The sequence below is a fragment of the Stegodyphus dumicola genome, chromosome 3 (genome assembly GCF_044657685.1).
Source record: "Stegodyphus dumicola isolate Sdum_Otavi_A_Nest chromosome 3, ASM4465768v1".
NCBI lineage: Eukaryota > Metazoa > Arthropoda > Arachnida > Araneae > Eresidae > Stegodyphus > Stegodyphus dumicola.
Genome location: NC_140770.1, coordinates 11,524,062 through 11,543,446, shown reverse-complemented (window position 1 = coordinate 11,543,446; position 19,385 = coordinate 11,524,062). Strand labels below are relative to the sequence as shown.

Genomic DNA, 19,385 nt, shown 5'->3' with positions numbered 1-19,385 from the left:
GTATCGATCGGGTATCGTCTGTGCATTCAATCGTCGGTAGTCCCCGCAAAGACGATATGAACCATCCTTTTTCGTAACAGGTGCAAGGGGCTTAACCACTGGGAATTTGATGGACGAATTATTACATTGTCAAGCATAAATTTAAATTCCTCTTTAGCTATAGCTAAGCGTTTTGGTTTTGGATTTGGGTGAGTGGTGTGATTACATCCTAATTGACTTAATTATCGTGAATGGCCTTAGGGCTTAAAATTGAACTATCTGGTAAAAATTCTATGTAATTGTATGCCAGTATTGAAAGAAACAATCAATTTAATAAGAAATGGCTGCGACTTGTTTTGAAAATGAGGCGTAAAAGGTTACCAGAGAGGATATTCTGTTTGGCATCAGTTGTACCATTATTGGCGACTTTATCGCCTGCACCGGCAAAGCGGAAAAGTACCAAATTATTTTATAGTTAACATGTAACAAAAGAAGGAGATGAGTTTATTTTAAATATAAACATGTTAGTCAGATAGGAAGCCTGATTTGTTTTAATTCTGAAACATTTTATGATCAAACATCAGCATTCTTTTATAACAATTTTTTTTTTTTTTTTTTTTTTTTTTTTTTACATTTTAATATTAACATAAGAATAATATTGTATTAACTCTATGAATACTTTTGCAGTTACAGTCTCATGATCCCAAGAAGATTCAGACAGCGGTACTGGAAGAGGCAACCAAGCATTATGAACTGAAAATGAAAGAACTCCATTCAGAAGTTGATAAGTTGCGAGAACAGTATAATAATTTGCATTTTGAGAATGCAGTCCTTAAGTGCCAGTTCAAAAGTCATGAATCAGAATATTCAAGAAATTTAGAAAGAATGAAATTGCAACATCTTGCCGAAGTATGCTATTTTTCAAATATTTTAATTTTAAAAGTTCCAATTGAAATTTATATTGATGAAAGCATAAACAAAACTCGATTAGTTGTTTTATATATAAGATAGTTTCAATTGATAGTTTCACTAGCACCTTTAGAGAAGAGAGGCAGGGCGACAGTCTGAAACAGAGAATGCAGTGTGCTGCACTGTACAACCCAGATTTACTGAATACACTAAAAATTAGTTTTTAGATTAGTTTACTATTTTTATTGTTGATTCAATTTTATTCTTATTTTAAACCTGATTGTAACCTTTCCATTTATCCCTACTAACATTTTAGTACTATTCTTAAATGAAGTACAAGTAAAAATAATTTAATTCACTCTTCTTTATGTACAGCTGTCACAATAAAATTAAATGATATAATAAAGTTTTTTTTTTTTACAATTTAGGAAATTATATCTTCTGACTAAACATTCAATGAGTGTCCTTTTCAGAAATTTTAAATTAAAATTCTTCTGTTGTCACAATGATGGTAACTGTGATGTTATTGCACTTATTTTTTATTTTATTCAATTTTAAAATATCGAATGTTGTTTTGTCAGAGTTAAGTAGATTAAAATTTTTTTAGCCCAGAAGAGCTATTTCGTTTTGGCATTTTGTGTTGGTTCACTTTTCAAACTGTTGCTAACAAATATTAGAGCCCTGTATTATATTTAAAGAAATTAAATAATGAAGAATCTGCATAAATGTTTCTCACATCGTTATAAAACAATGCTACCTAGAGCTTTGAATAACCTAATCCTCGACCAAATTTGGGCATCTGGAAGCCCTAATTTGAAATTGTATTATCTATTTCATATTTTGTCAGTCATTAAGGAATTTTTTATTAACAAACTCGATGATTTCAAAGTGAGGAATGGTAACACTGTACAAAAAAAAAAGGCATTTTTATTTTCAGCGTGTGAGACTGTGTATTGAAAATTATGAAGATATGCTCATTTTAAAATTATTTTGCGGTATTGCTGATGAATTGAATTTTATGGTTTAAGTGCGAAAAACACAATATTTAATAAATAAAGGTGGCACACAAAACATTAAAAAAAAAAAATCCGATGTGTGCACCACATGACTTCCTTGTACGGAATATTAAATTATGTGCATTTTTTTTTTTTTTTTTTTTTTTTCATTTCATTTAAACTTATTGGATTGAATTAAATCTACTTCGTTGATAGTGCATAAACCACAATAGAATAAAAGCACTCTTTAAAATTCACTACATTTGTTTACCATAGCGAAACTCTGGCCCTAGGTTCACTTAACAACATTATATTTTGTTCGTTTTTTAACTCAGAATGCACAAAATTTATATTATCTTAAGAATTATCGGTACTTTTCCGTTTTGCCGGCGCAAACGATAAAGTCACCAGTAATGTTACAACTGATGCCAAACGGAATATCTTCGCTGGTAACCTTTTGCGCCTCATTTTCAAAAAATGTCACAGCCATTTCTTACCAGATTGATTGTTTCTTTCAATACAGGCATACAATTACATAGAATATTTACAAAGATAATTAAATTTTATGCCCTAAGACAATTCATGGTAATTAAGTCAATTAGGATGCAATCACACCGCTCACCCGAAGGCGAAAATATAGAAAAGGCAAAATCAAGGGTAAAATTCATCAATTCTAATGAGAATGCACTAGCGAAATAAAGTACTGCGGTTTTACATAATTTTGGCGTAAGATGTTCGTACAAATTGAAATAATTCTTGCATTTAAACTTGTATTCCAAATTAAGATTTAACTTGAAATTAACGTAGATAATTACTAAGAGAATTATATTTTTGTAGCGTAGTTTTTGTAGTGTTAAGCGAGATGAAATCACTTGGGGTCATGTGATACGAATCGGCGAATTAGGATTTTGAACCATGATAGCATATAGTAAATTCTTAAATTAATGTCTTTTTACAAATTTATTGTATTTCTTTATTGGCTTTTTACAAAATTTTAAACCATATTAAAATGTTTATGCCTTCAAAATAAAAAAATCTTAGAACTAATATTTGTTAATATTTTTTATGTGTATACTGTATGTTGTCGCCAACAAAGTTTGCTTGGCGAGATTTGCGCCGGCGAAACGGAAAAGTACCGAATTATCTAATCGTTGCCACATGTTCTATTCAAATACTATAATAAATCTAAAACAATGTATAAAAAAAATTAAGCAAAGAACAACAACAACAAAGTAAAAAGAAACAGTTTTTCACAGACGATTCAGTATTTTTCACTCAATTAATTCAGTTCTCACTTCGCAACAAGGCAAAAATACGTAAAAACTCAATGTCTATATTGAAAATTATGAAGTAAATCTTAAACACTTATTTCCTCTAATAAATTCCAAAATGAATTAAGCATGATTTAATTCGCAATAATAAAAGAAGGCGTTATCTTTGTTATTGGGAAGCTTACTTTCTCTAGATTGGCAACAAATCTACTATTCTGTTGTTTCAAATATCAACAAGCAATGGCCGACATGGCAAAAATTTTTAGGCTCAGTGGCACTTGAACAACTTTAAAATTGTTAATAATTCTAAAAATATTGCATACAAATTTACTAAAGGCATAAAAACCTTAACCGGAAGATAAGAACAGCATAATTCAATCATTTTTAAAGCAAAAGATGCACAGTTTACAAGAATAAAGAAACTGAGATCACTGAGCCGAGTAACAGAGTGGATGTATATATAAATGTATTTATATACGTTTGGTGCGGCCGATTGCAACCAAAATACGAGGTGCACATCTACATGTTATAGCAGTCCTATATACAAAATTTCAACGTTCTGAGGCTACTCGTTTTTGAGTTATGCGAGATACGTACGTACAGACGCCACGAAAAATTCTCTTCAGAATTAATTTTAAAGCAGTTTTATAATTTTTTTTGAAGGAAAAGAGTATTTTATTCCGTCCTTACGTACAGATGTCAAGCAGAAACATAATTAAATTGCATTCGATAGCGGTGAAAATGGATATTTGCATTGAAATATGATGCCTGAAACTTTTCGCGATTACAATACTTCCTTTTTACTTCACACAAGGACGTAAAAAAACGCCCCTTTGGGCATGATGTAAAATCTGAAATCTTTCTTTCTTTTTATTTATTTATTTATTTATTTATTTTCTGCCTAAGTATTGCAGTGAAGTAAAATTAGTTGCTGAGCAATTTATTTTTTCACTTATGTCTTTCTGTGCTTCTAATGGTAAACAGTAGTGAATTGCATGGTGTAAGAAATATATACAGATTGAAAATATCTTGCAGAAAAATGTCAAGATAATGACAAGATTTAATTCAGTATTATTTCTGCAAGCCTTCAGATATCTATTAGCATTTCTGCTTTAGTTATAGGCACAAAAGATTCACTGAACCACTGGTGGCAAGTCCATGTCTGATCATTCTTTTTGCCAAAGTGTTACAAAGTTGTAATTCTCATGCAGCTTAAAGATTCAATGTATCAGATATAGTCAGATAACCAAAAATACATAGTAAGATTATGGATCTTGCTATCAGTTTGGAGGTCCTCACAAATTCTTATGCAAGTCATTTTCTTAAAGATGAAATTCGACCACAATTTACCATTAGAACACACTATCCTAGAGAGGTTTTAAACAGCAAAATAATCTCGCATGTGGTTTATTCGGTTTTATGAAACAGTGGCTTGTGTTTTTGTTGTTCATTATTTAATAGTAAGTCAATTTCTAATTCAGTATTTTATAGATATAATAAGTGAATAGAGTGAAATTTGAAAATTACACAAATATAGGGCCTGGTGCAAAATATTCTTTATGCAGTGAATCTTTTGTGCCTATAACTAAATTGAATCAACAATTGATAAACAAAGATAGTTATTAATATCTTAAAAGAAGGTTATATGGAATTGTGTTTCTCAGATTAAGAAACATTGCATTTGGCTGAGAATAAAATGGCTTTTAGGGAAACATGGAATAAGTTGTACTATATACCAAGTAATGGAAACTATTAAGGACTTAATTATTTGTTGGTAAAATTTGATCATATGATGGAGGAGTATGTTAAAATGGTCGAGGATGATGATGTAACAGACTTTCAGAAAATGCTTTGGGGGAAAATATTCAAAATGAATTATTAGAATTTATGGCATTAGCAGTAAAATTTTAAATTTTACCCAAAATTAAGCAATCAAATTATTACTTAATTGTAGTGGACTTCACCCTAGCCATTTGTCACATCAAGAAACTTTTTACAGTCATTAGATTCATGATATCATTCATAATATATTAAGTATAAGTATAAAAGAACATTTCTCTGCATTTTTGTGAAACAACTGGTGGAAGTCTTAATGTTTCTGTTTTAAACACTTTGAATAGCCAGAAAGACTGCAGGGAACAAGAGTATGACAATGAAACAAACATGAAAGGTGAAAAAAAATCTTTCAATTATTAACTTAATTAAATTTATCTAGATGCTATAAATTTTTTATTCTTATTTGGAAAATTATAAGATAATAGGCAGTGAGCAGCAGGGCTGTGAAGTCGGTAGGAAAAATAACCTACTCCTGGAATTTTAAAGACTCTTACTCCGACTCGACTCCAATTCCCTCATATATATGTATATATGTAAACATATACACATGGGTTACAGCTTATTTTTTTAATATAAAAGAGGTAGTAAATAGATGCTACAGAAAAAAATTGATGGCATAGAAAATTATTTATATTATTTAGCATTTATTATGAAATGGAAAAAATGGTATTAGTTACTTCTAAGAAACAGTATAGCTTCGGAAAGATCTTTGTTGGAGGACCATAGATCCGATTTGATAAACTTCAGAGCTGAGATGAGCCTTTCCACAATAACTTGAGTAGGAGGAAGAGCTGTTACTGTTAGGGATACTTCTTTTAACTTTTCAGGATAGATTTTTTTATAAGTTCTAAAAGAGTTGTCTTGCAAGCGCAATGATATTTCTCTATTTCTTCAAAGGCTGTGTAGAAATCTTGTTTGTATTTTTTCATTTTTATATCTAAAGGCTCTTGGTGCTTTATTGTCATTCGCTTTGCCTTAGCCTTTTCAATATTCAAAAATATTTCTCAAAATCTAATTCATCACTGGGAGAGGAGGATAGAGACTCAGTTGCAGTGTCTGCCGTTTGACTGTCCTGATTCGAATTCTCGAATTGTTCTGAGAATAATTTCATTCTTAATGAAAGCTCATAGACGGCTTTCTTTGCCTTATTAATTTGTTCGTCATCCAAGAAAATTCGGTGTTTCAGATGTACATATATTGAACCCAGCAAGATCTCATTGCCTAGCAAACTAGTTTCTCTTTTCTTCATTGAAGAAATGATTCTTTCTGTAGTAAACCTTCCATTTCAGAAAGGACAAACATCCCATTCTTCCATTCTCGCCTCCTGTCAATTCTTCAGATTGCAGCTTTTTTGTGGCTATATACATTGTAGAAGAAAAGTTTCTAATTCTGCAAGATCACTCCACCGTCTTGCTGTTAGTGAAAGATTAGGGTTATCTGCATCTTCTAAAAAAGTTCTTATTTCTAAAAGCTCTTTATCATCAAATATGTACTTCCTTATCGCGTTGCTTGATCAATAATTGCTCCTTTTCCTGCTCGCTTCCTAAGAATGGCATCAATTTTGAGAGTTATTGCTGCTTACCTAAATTTACCAGTGAGATTTTTAACTAAATGAAACAGTTTAATCACTAATGGCAAATATCACATCCATCCTCCTCCCTTATCTTTATTTATTAATATGTCAATAAAATAGAAAATAACTTTTTATTAATGTATAAAGTCCATAAATAAAAATAATAACTCAGCTTGTCATTAATTTTTTCAATTTAATTTTAATTTCATTTCCAATTCAAACAGTCCAACAAAAACTAGAGTTGGAGTCAGAGTCGACCTGTTTTTAGTGACTCCAGCTTTGACTCCTTTTACCCCAAAAATCTGCCTGACTCCGACTCCACAGCCCTGGTGAGCAGTTTGTTATAGAGGTGATAGATATAGAGAGAGACTTAAATATAAAACCAATGTATAAACTACCAAAGGTAACATATGAATGAATGATCACACTGATGAAAAAAGCTATTTAAGAAGCTACAAAAGTGCAATAATAATGATATCCTACTATATGGATGTTAAATAGAAAGTTTCAAAAGTTAAACTATTTCACTTTTGCATGGAATTTTTTTACATGATTTAAAAATTAACCGAAGAATGATAGAGTTGTTAACTATTATTTATTTACAGCTAAAATTAATAGTTCAAATTAAATACTGATAGAAATTTATTATTATTGGAAAATTTTCATTCTCCTTTACTTCTGCACAGTGCTGAAGAGGAGAACGTTTAACTCTATGTTATCCTGCGGAGTCGGAATCAGAGGCCAATAAATGTGTGAAGACTGTGTCCCTATCTGTGATGTGTGCTGTCCTGGTTATTGACCTGGCCTGTAGCCGTGATTCTGTCCAGCATGTTGCAGCGATTTTGTACTTCGAATTAAGCTTTTGGAGATTAGATTACGAACAGAAATCTGTCAGAGTATCCCGGGTAGCATTTATATCAAGTATCATGGAATTGCAGATCATGTACACTGTTAAAAAAAAATGGGCCAGTTCTATATCCCCTGTTCTGCTGGGACGATTGACAAAATTTAAATTGCGTTTTTCATGTCTCAAAAGTGTGACTTAGGATGTATACAGTACAAAGTCCGAAATCCACACTCGTCGGGGCTATTTTGACGATTACAGCATTGTTATTTTTCCGGATATTAGATCATCAGTTTAAATCTAATAAGATGGTATGTAGAAATTATAAAATTAGAAATACAAAATTGTGATTTATGAAGTAATGAAGTATTTATGATCTAAAGGGTATCAAAATTTACAAAAAAAAAGCAAAGCTTAATATTTATTTGTTTAACTTATTAAACATTACTTTCAATGTAAGTTGTTTAAGTTGCTTCATTTTTTTGTGCTAATACTTTCTCTTTAATTCTGTAGACAGACGTAATCTCTTGTTTAGCTACATTATTACTGCTGTTTCAAGAATTCTGATTAATTTGTCAATCAAAATTTTCTTGTTTTCAGTAACTTCTTTGCCATTTTCTTCACTATCGGTAGCGGTATTTTCTGAATCTAGAACAATACTACAGATTTTGTCATTTGACTAATGATTGAAGAGCATTGTCATCACAATGAAAAACTTCTTTTATATCGTCTCCATTTATTACCGCTTCTCCACATTTCTTTACAAAATCCGTTACTTGGAAAATTTCACCTTTGTTTTGCGATATCCAAAAACATTTAAAATTAGCGGCTGTCATCATCAAATTTAGCTATCTTTCACTATACATATTTGGCTATGCATATTGGCTATGCATGGTGACTAATGACAAGTTGTTCCGTTAAATTTTATCTTGCTTCTGTTGCCCACTGAGACAATCAAGCCTGAATTGTATTAGTTGTTTATTTTGTATTTATGTCTATTTCTTACACATGCTTAAGGCTTATCAGAGTTCTGAATAAATAAATTCCCACATATACTTAAGCTTTATTGAGGGCCGGCGCTAAATATATTAGCGTCTCGGTGGATCCTAAATTCTGCAACTTGGTGCAGCCATACGAGTCCTGGTGCTGGTTCTGTGTTTATGTGAATAACAAATCAGTTATTCTTAATTCAAATAGCCCTAAATGTAATCTTTGGGTCTCTGAATATCATCGAGAAAATTATTTTGAGCATATGGAAAGAAAATTTTGCTAAATTTTTCGTCATAAAAAATTATTAGCACATTTAACTTAAATCTGTAATCATCGCCAAGCGTAATGTCAACATAAAAGGTTACTATACTCCATTATTATTCAATTATTAACATAAAAAATTGTTTAGGCATCGCTACATGAGTCATTACTCAAGTTGCCATGTTTTGATAAATATATAGTGATGAAAGGAAAGTATAATAAATAATGATTCACCAGGTTGATGTCAGATCAATGATGTATCTGTGTGGAATGTTTCGGTTTAAGAAGTGTGCCAAGCAGATATGAAGCAATGGAGCCAAATTACTGATCATACAAATTTATGCTAAAATGATTGTTTCTTCAATAACAAGGTATTTTGTTTAGTGCCAAAGTGAAATTAAGAATCAGGACTCTCCAGATGTTTTATTATGTGGCCCGGGGGGGGGGGGGGGAATCAACTGCACATGCGAAAAGCCTCTGAGAAAAATGTTGTTGGTGGTTTTGTGGTCCATATTTTATATTATTCCAGATAACCTTCTAAAACCGGAACAAAATTCTCATAATATGGCCTTCAGACCGGCACGATCCGAAACAGTTTTGCCCCCTCTTTGACATTTTCCTAATGAGAAAAGTCGTTATTCCCCCTCCATGGATGCAGTAAAATTTACATGTTTGTCGGACGCTTACGTCCCATAGTAGAGGCGTTGCTAGATTAGCGATTTTTTCAATGAGTATTTTGCTTTCATTTAAATGAAGTTCTAAATAAATAGTGCATAAATAAATATGCAGTACTGGATGCATATACAGTGCACTATTTATTTAGAACAAAATGTATGCAATGTTTATATTTCACTCACTATTTCTGATCAATCTCGTAAATAATTTGTGAATTTTTTAACTTTGTTTTCACTTGTCATTTATATTCGCGTATTTTCGTATTAGAAATTAGAAAACGAGAACAAAATTTTACAAAATATAATAAATACGAACTAGCTTTGTAAGTCTGCAGGCTGGAATGCAATTTTTAATAACATATTTTCATTAACAAAATAATGGTAATGACTAATTTAATGAAATAATAATAATAATATTTATTACCATTAGATGATTAGAATGAGATTCAATACAATTAGATTTTGAGATGAACTTGCAGCAATAATAAAGCTTTACATAACAATAACAGAGCTTTAAATCTGCTTTTTTCGATAATTTTGTTATTATAATATAAAAAAGAAAATCCGAGATACATTGGTTGCATTTCGTCATTTAACTTTAACAAATATTACATTGGACTATCAGGCAAAGGAGGTATATCTTTAACGAGAATTTTTCTTTGTAAAATTGGCTTTTGTTTTTGTTAGCAGAGAAAAAAACATCCGTGACCTATACATGCAATCATCAAGAGTATTTTTCAGAACAGTTTTAAATGTTTATGAAGAATTAATTATACATCAATTTCTTTTCATAGGTAGAAATTTCGTCTAAAACCATCGTTATATCCAAAGATTGAAGTCTATTTCATTTTCAACGAATATTCTATTTGCACATAATATATTTTCTAATTTATTTTAGAAAGAGTAATCTTTCACGTTTTCAAAAGAATGAGGACATATTGGGTGTTGACACAATGTAGTAAATCTGTTTTTCATATTTCTTCCAGTGATGAAAACAATTACCCTGGAATATTTTCAAAGCAAAATTAAGAAAACCGTTTACACCAAATTTTGCATAAAGTATCATCTCGTGCATTTTTTTATTTCAAGTGTGAAATTTTCTCTTTGAAAATATAAAAAATCATGAACAGAGCAAAATTAATTCATGAGAAATAAAATGCAATAATTCCATCGTAATATGAAATAGTGGAGAAAAGTGCAATACAGTTTATTAAGTCACAAATAATCCCCTCATACGTGTAATTTATGTACTGTCGATTGAGAAATATAGGTTAGTAAATTAAACCGGTTATTTCAATACTTTTTCTTTATCAATTTTTTTACGGGCTCTTCAGTAGAGCGGTAAAGGTGGCTGAACACTTGTAGCTCGCTCGAGTTTGAATGTTTTGATAAATATGTGATGATGAAAGGAAAGTATAATAAATAATGATTCGCCGGGTTGGTGTCAGATCAATAATGTATCTGTGTAGAATGTTTCGGTTTGAGAAGTGTGCCAAGCAGATATACAGCAATGGAGCCAAATTACTGATTATACAAATTTATGCTAAAATGTTTGTTTCTTCAATAACGAGGTATTTTGTTAGTGAAGTGAAATTAAGAATCAGGACTCTCTAGATGTTTTATATGTGGCCGGGGGGGGGAATCAACTGCACATACGAAAAGCCTCTGAGAAAAATGTTATTGGTGGTTTCGTGGTCCGTATTTTATATCATTCCAGATAATTGACGTCCGGATTTTGGACTGCGTACTGTATTAGATTATATGTAACAATGCTTTAACACAGGTATTTTGACTCAATTTCGGACTTTTTCTGAAATAACAGTCCAATTTTTTTTCCATATTTCGATTCTACGACTTATATTATGCCTAAATATGAAATTTTATAAAATTTGGTGCGAAATTTACGAAGAAACTCAAACATTTATCTTGGCATATTTTTTTCAGTTCGCGCCAAGAATAATTCACTTGGCAAACTTCTTAATGCATGGCAACCTATTTTCCTTTCCCTTTTTTACATTGTGCATGAGTGGAAAGAAACCACATTGTTCCCTTTCAAATAATTTAAACAAAGTGCCTAAACCACATTTGAGTTATTCATTTCAACAAATATGCTAAATTTGAAAAAGTTCCAATATTTAAACTCGCGTATATCTTCGGAAATTTTGAATAAAAAAACTACCTTTTTGCAGGCATGCCTAGAAATGCAACTACTTTAAGATTATAGTAAAAATGTCGTAAGTTATAATTCAAACTGTTTTTCGAAGAATTAATAAAAATTATTTTAAAATACAAATTTTAAAAATAAATCATAAAAGTGGGTGAATTTATTTTGGAATGAACCTAAATTTCGAAAAGTGAAAAGAAGAATCAAATAAGTTTAATAAAAAAGAGATATTAATAAATACAGGGTGATCAAAAAGTCAATATAAATTTGAAAACTTAATAAATCACGGAATATTGTAGATAGAGAGGTAAAAATTGACACACATACTTAGAATGACATGGGGTTTTATTAGAAAAGCAATAATCTGATCAGAAAAGCAATAATTAGCATAACAAATTAAGACAAAGCAAAGATAATGTTCTTTACAGGAAAAGCTCAATATGTTCACCATCATTCCTCAACAATAGCTGTAGTCGAGGAATAATGTTGTGAACAGCACTGTAAAGCATGTCCGGAGTTATGGTGAGGCATTGGCGTCAGATGTTGTCTTTCAGAATCCCTAGAGATGTTGGTCGATCACGATACACTTGCGACTTCAGGTAACCCCAAAGCCAATAATCGCACGGACTGAGGTCTGAGGACCTGGGAGGCCAAGCATAGCGAAAGTGGCGGCTGAGCACACGATCATCACCAAACGACGCGCGCAAGAGATCTGTCACGCATCTAGCAATATGGGGTGGAGCGCCATCCTGCATAAAATCATACATTTTTAAAACTTTTTTTTTTTTTTTTTTTTTTTTTTGTTCTAATAAAACCCCATGTCATTCTAAGTATGTGTGTCAATTTTTACCTCTCTATCTACATTATTCCGTGATTTATTAAGTTTTCAAATTTATACTGACTTTTTGATCACCCGGTATATATCAAATTCAATTAACATTGAGGAGCTAAAATATTACTAACTATACCAAAAAATGTAACAAGTGGGGAACACGGTTTCTCTGAACTAATGAAAACTTTTTTAAGGTTAATCATGCTGCAAACAGAATTGAGTGAACTAGTGATTTTATCAATGGAAAATTTAAATTATTTGGTTTGCAATATGGTGCATAAGAAATACCTACCTAAAACTGTCATATTCACATTACACATGGGGAAAGCTGCAAAAATTCCCATGCAGCCAGTATGTTTTTTTAATAGAAAGATATATAGCAAAAAAAATCTTTCTTTAGTTTCTTAGACAGAAACCCACAAAATATACTTTTATTTATTCATTTAGATTGATTTCATAGTTCACCTGTTTGTTCATAGTTACCAGGTTAAAGGATCTTTTTTTTTTTTTTTTTTTAAAGCATCAATAAATATATTGTTTATAAATTAAGTTCAAACACCAACGTCGTGGCACGCAATGAACTGGAAGTTGATCTGTCAGCACTATCTTCATTTTCAGAAAAGTTGTTTTTATTTTATTCGGCTTATAATTCCTTACTAAATGTAGTATTTCATCTCGATGTACGCCGTCTTTGATATGATTTAAATCAAATTCCTCGTCATTATAAATATCACGAATACACGTCAAATAGTTTTCTGGTTGCAATTTTCTAATTTCGACTATGCATAATGTATGCTTTACGCGTGCGCACGTTGAAAGAAATATTTAATAAAGTAAACAAATGAATATAAAGTTTTTTTTTTTTTTTGTAAATTTTGATACCTTTTAGATCATAATTGCTCTTTATTTCATAAATTACATTTTCATATTTTTAATTTTATAATTTCTGCATGCCATGTTACCAGATTTAAATTGATCTATAATCCTGAAAAACCCCTAATCTGGAATCGTCGAAGTCCCAACAAGTTCGGATTAAAGACTTTGTACTGTAATCCTTTTTATTTAAATTTATTTTGCAATTAATACCATGATTTTATTTGCAACTAATACTGTGATTTTATTTGCAACTAATACCATGATTTATTTTACAGCTAGTATCTGTTTCTTTTATTAGATAATTTTGGAGATTTGTGATTTATTTTCTATTCCTATTTTTATTTTAGGTTGAACAACTGCAAAATAAGGTGGAGACTTTAGAAAAGGAAAAGTCTCAGCCTTCTGATACTTATGCTATGGAGCTGAAATCTGCAAAGCGAGACCTTCTACAGTTAACCTCAAAAGTAAAAGTTTTGCAGGCTGAATGTGAAGAGCTGCGGGCACAAAATGAAAATCAGTCTCTTCAAATGAATAGTCTTAACAGAACTCACTCTAAGCAACTTGCTGATCATATGAATAATATCAGAGCTCTAGAGGTACTTATGTGACTTTTACTTGTGTAATGAAAATATAGTGCAATGCAAGCATGTATACAATTTATGAGAAAGTATGTGTCAATACATATCATTTCTGTCCATAACACTATCTTTAAGTACATATCAAATATTAAAAATTTTTTACAATGCCCATTTTTAACTTACATTTTTAAATCATGAAAAGGAAATGTGAATCAGTAATTATGTACTAAAAAGGGGTGGGAGTGTTTATGGCACAGCTTATTGAATAAAAGTACAGTCAAAAGTCGTTAATTCGGACACCCATAATCCGGAATGATCTATAATCCGGACCTCAAAGCTACAAACTTTCTGCGCATGCGTCTCGTTGACGCATGCGCGTAAGACCTTTACCGCTGCTAATTTGCGTGTGCGCGTGCGCAAAATACGTTTACGAATGCGCGTTTAATTTATAACGGACGGGATAAGCTAAGCTAAAATTATCTAATTATCTATTTCAGTTAATGTTGCAGATTGCGTTGTTCCTTAATCTTCGAATTGGATCCGGATTATTATTTTTTGCAGACTGTTAGAGCAATTTTATAAAAGTAAGCTTGAACTTTCGATTATGTCAAATAGAATTTCCGATATATATTTACTAATATGTAAAGGATATACAAAGCGAAAGTATCTTTCGGAGTCCATTAAAGAGAAAGTGGAATTTCTGCAAAAAATGGATAAAGTTTATCTAAACTTAAACGTTTGTTTATCTAAACTTTGTTTATCTTTAACGCCGCAGCAGCGTGCATTGAATTGGAAGTTGATCTGTCAGCACTATCCTTATCTTAAGGGCAGATGTTTTTATTTTATTTGGCTTATAATTGCTTACTCAATGTAGTATTTCATCTCGTCTTTGATATGATTTAAATCAAATGCCTCGTCATTATAATTCGCTTCCGATAGCGAAGAAAGTGACAGAGGTTATTAAAAACGAAAAAATTTTGATTGAAAAATTAGTCGGTATTCTCGACACAGCAATTATAGAACTTGAACAGCGGAACTTTGTAACTGAACAAGAAATTATGTCTGTTTATAGAATTAAAGAGAATGTATTATAACATAAAAAACGAAGCAACTTAAACAACTTACATTGAAAGAAATGTTTAGAAAAGTAAACAAATAAATATTAAGCTTTTTTTTTTTTTTGTAAATTTTGATACCCTTTAGATCATAATTGTTCTTTATTTCGTAAATTACGGTTTCATATTTTTAATTTTATAATTTCCGCATGCCATTTTACCAGATTTAAACTGATGATCTATAATCCGGAAAAATCGATAATCCGGAATCGCCGAAGTCCCGACGAGTCCGGATTAACGACCTTTGACTGTACTTTAAAAGCCAGACTATCTGGTATTCAACTAACTGGAATATTTTAAAATTTTAGGTTTTAAACAAAAGTTAAGCAAATAAGAAATTTGTAAAGCCATTATAAATTTATACAGGAATCTTCTCTTGGAAAGAGATTGGAGGATGCGTAAGGTATGGCATGATACGACTTCATGGCAGGCATTTAGTCTACTGCAAAATGTTTAAAGTTGATCACTTTTAACCAGCCCTCTCCCTCCTTAAAAAAATTGTCATTGAACAGTCTGATTTACTGCTAATGGGATATCACAACTCGGTCTTCGCCTTTGTTTTATATAAATCTAAATAATTCTCGGTAAACTAGTTTAGGTTTTTGAAGAAAAGGACGTAAATTAACTGCTATTTATCAGTTTTTACCGCTGTAGTTTGGGAAAAAAAAAAAAAAGTTGTGTGAGCTGCTTTCAATGGAAAGTATGCTATGAAATAATTTCGAAATTATGGGATCCTTGCATCAAAAAAGTGTGCATTATTGGGTACAATTTGTAACTGTATTTCAAATTGGTATGGTGATGCAATGTGAAAGATTATGACAAGTGATGCAGATTTCCATATGTTATATTTGTAACTTGTATAAAAGATGCTAATATAAATTAAAAGAAATCAGCTTAAATCAAATAATAAGTAATAGACCAATAATCAGTAATCAATAATGATAAATAATCATTAATGAAATAATTAAAAATAATAATAAATGATCAAATTATAAATATTTAACTTGCAAATAAAGGTGGATCAGTTCCTTCGAATTCCTGCAGGAATGACATATAAATTTGGCAGGATCTCCACCAATATTGTGTGACAGGATATCATAAGGAGATAAAATGTTTTGCTTTCATATGTGTATAAGAAAATATGTTGGCTTTTTGTCTGAAATGCATTATTTTTTCAAATGTTAAATGTAAGCATTTGAAATTCAGATTCATAACAAATGGGTAACTAATTCAGAAGTCAGACAACAAAAATCAGTGTTATATTTTCAAATTTTCACAGGACTAGTTTCGATGGTTTTACCAAACCACCATCCTCAGCTGCAAAAGTGCAAATGAACGAATAGGATATAATGATTAGATAGGATAATAAAAGACAAAGACTGGACAGAAAATAAGCTAGTGGCGCCATCTGTTGATGAAACCAGAACTAAAACATAATTTCTTGAAAGGCCAAAGGTAAAGATGGATGACACTTTCAATTTTTCTGCTGCCAAAATTATTCAAAAAACATCTTCCATTGGAGAACTTTATTTCTAGAGGCATTTCATATTCAAAAAAATCTTTCTGTTCTAGTTAACGATCCTAATACCAATCCATAAAATTTTGTAAAAAGGCAATGAATAAAGATAATAAATTTGTAAAAATAAATTGATTTAAGAATTTACTATGTCTTCATGGTACAGCATTCTGATTCGCCGGTTCATACCGTGTGACCCCAAGTGATCTCATCTCACGTAAACTACGCTACAAAAATCTAATTCTCTCATTAATTTCAAGTTATCCAGTAATTAGTTTATAGGAGATTAATTTCAAGTTAAATCTTAATATGGAATAGAAGTTTAAATGCAAGAATCATTTTTATTCGTATGAATAGCTTACTCAAAAATTATGTAAAACCACAGTGCTTTACTTCCCTAGTGTATTCGCATTAGAATTGATGAGTTTAACAATTTGCTTTACCTTTTTTGTATTTCTGCCTTCGGATGAGCGGTGTGATTGCATCCTAATTGATTTAACTACCGCAGGGTATAAAATTCAACTATCTGGTAAAAATTCTATGCAATTTTATACCAGTATTGAAAGAAACAATTAATCTGATAAGAAATGGCTGTGATTTGTTTTGAAAATGAGGCATAAAAGGTTATCAGCGAGGATATTCCGTTTGGCATCGGTTGTGCCATTTTCAGTGACTTTATTGCTTGCACCGGCAAAAAGGAAAAGTACCGATTATAGAAATACGGTACAAAGTCGGAGATCCGAACTCATCGGGACTTCTGCCATTCCGAATTTGGGATTTTTCCGGATATTAGATCATCAATTTAAATATAGTAAGATGGCATGTAGAAATTATGAAATTAAAAATATAAATGGTGATTTATGAAATAATGAAGCATTTATAATATAAAGAGTATCAAAATTTACAAAAAAAAAAAAAAAAAAAGGCTTACTATTTATTTGTTTACTTTAGTAAACATTTCTTTCAATGTAAGTTATTTAAGTTGCTTCGTTTTCTGTGTTAATACTTTTTCTTTAATTCTGTAGACAGCTAAAATTTCTTGTTTACTTACATTGTTGAAGTCCTGTAATTGCTGTGTTAAGAATTCTGACTAACTTGTCAATTGAATTTTTTTCATTTTCAGTAACCTCTTTGTCACTTCTTCACTATCAGTAGCAGTATTTTCTGGATCTAGAACCATGCTACAGATTCCACCATCCAATAATTGGTTGATGTTTGAAGAGCATTGTCATCATAATGAAGGACTTCTTTTATATCATCTTCATTTATTACCACTTCTCCACATTTCTTTATAGCATCCATTAATTGGAAAATTTCACCTTTGTTTTAAACATTTAAAATTTGCAGCTATCATCATAAAATTCAGCTATCGTTCACTATACATATTTGGCTATGTATCATATCGCACACTAAGACAATTGAGCCTGAATTTTATTTGTTATTTATGATACTTACATCTATTTCTTGCGTGTGCTTAAAACTTATCTGAGTCCTGAATAAATAAAATCCCACATATGCTTAAAGCTTATCAAGGGCTAGTGCTAGATATCTTGCCACCTGATGCATTCTCTGTGGGTCCTAAATTCTGCTACCAAGTGCCTCCCTTCATCTTCCCTAAATTCTGCTGCCCGGTGCGGCCATACGAGCCCTCGCGCTGGTTCTGGGTTTATGTGAATAACAAATCAGTTATTCTTAATTCAAATAACACTAAATGTAATCTTTTGGCCTATGAGTATCATTAAGAAAATCTATTTTTAGCATATGGAAAGAAATTTATGTTAAATTTTTCCCCGTCAACATTTCTTAGGGCATTTAACTGTAATCATTGCCAAGCGTATTGTCAACATAAAAGGTTACAATACTCTTTGAGAATTCAATTACTAACATTAAAAAAAAAATTGTTTAGGCATCACTACATGAGTCATTATTCAAGTTGTCATGTGTTGATAAACATGCAGTGATGAAAGCAAAATATAATAAATAATGATTCATAAGGGTTATAAAATATTAGTAGATGTAAAATCACGACGATGTATGTTTGTAGAATGTTTCGGTTTGAGGTGTAAGCCAAGCAGATAAAGTGAAATTAAGAATTGTAATGCCCCACATGTTTTATTTATGTGTGGAGGGGGGAAATTAAATGTGCATGCGTAAAGCATAAAAAAAAAAAGAGTTGGTGGTGGCTTTGAGGTCCGGATTTGAGATCATTACGGATCTCAGACTTTGTACTGTATATACTCTTGGGCAAATGGGAACATTTACAAATTTTGGGCTCTAACTGAGGTTGTTTTGAAAACTCTAGGTATTGCTGAGCTTGTTGGTCCTTATTGCTTATGGACTCCATTAGCAACAATACAAAAAAAAAAAAATTCTGCAAGTGATTAATTACTGTGATTTCATTCCATATTGATACATTTTGTATATTTAACAATTTTCTGCAATGTTACTTTTACTGTCTTTGCCTTCACAGGAAATAAATATTTAGCATAAAATATACTTGAGAATCTCTCTAATGTATATAATGACAATTTTCTCCAAATTTGATGCTGATTTTATTTTATTTATTTATTTTAACATTTAGTCTGAGAAGTCAAAACTGATAATGCAGAAGGAGGTTTTAGAAAAAGAATTAGCTAACTGCCAAGAACATCGAAAGACATTAAACAATGAGTTACAAGTCTGCCGCCGTGAAATATTTTCTCTCAGAAGCAAAGCTGAAGAATGTGAGCATAAATGTCGCATGGTAACTACAAATTTACAAGTTGAAATGGAACAATGGAAGGCTGAGAAAGAATCTGAACAAGAGCGATTGCATGATGAAATAGCAAGTAAATAATGATAATCTTATCCATATGTTTTATGAGTGAGTGAGAGTAAGAATTATTTGAATAAATTTTCAGCATATATTTTATTTATTGTTTAGTAATGTAAATAATTCAGTTTTAAATGTTAAATGCTAAAAAGTCCTATAA

General features: G+C 31.0%; 1 protein-coding gene across 2 annotated transcripts in view; it reads left to right on the top strand.

Annotated features, from left to right (window-relative positions):
* LOC118202277 (uncharacterized) overlaps positions 1–19,385 on the top strand; it is a 61,360-nt gene that overhangs the window by 6,096 nt on the left and 35,879 nt on the right. For both annotated transcript variants that reach the window (XM_035374432.2, XM_035374433.2), the window contains exons 3-5: positions 667–888; positions 13,552–13,800; positions 18,995–19,241. In XM_035374432.2, coding sequence (XP_035230323.2) covers positions 667–888; positions 13,552–13,800; positions 18,995–19,241 — 718 coding nt within the window. The remainder of the gene's footprint in view (positions 1–666; positions 889–13,551; positions 13,801–18,994; positions 19,242–19,385) is intronic.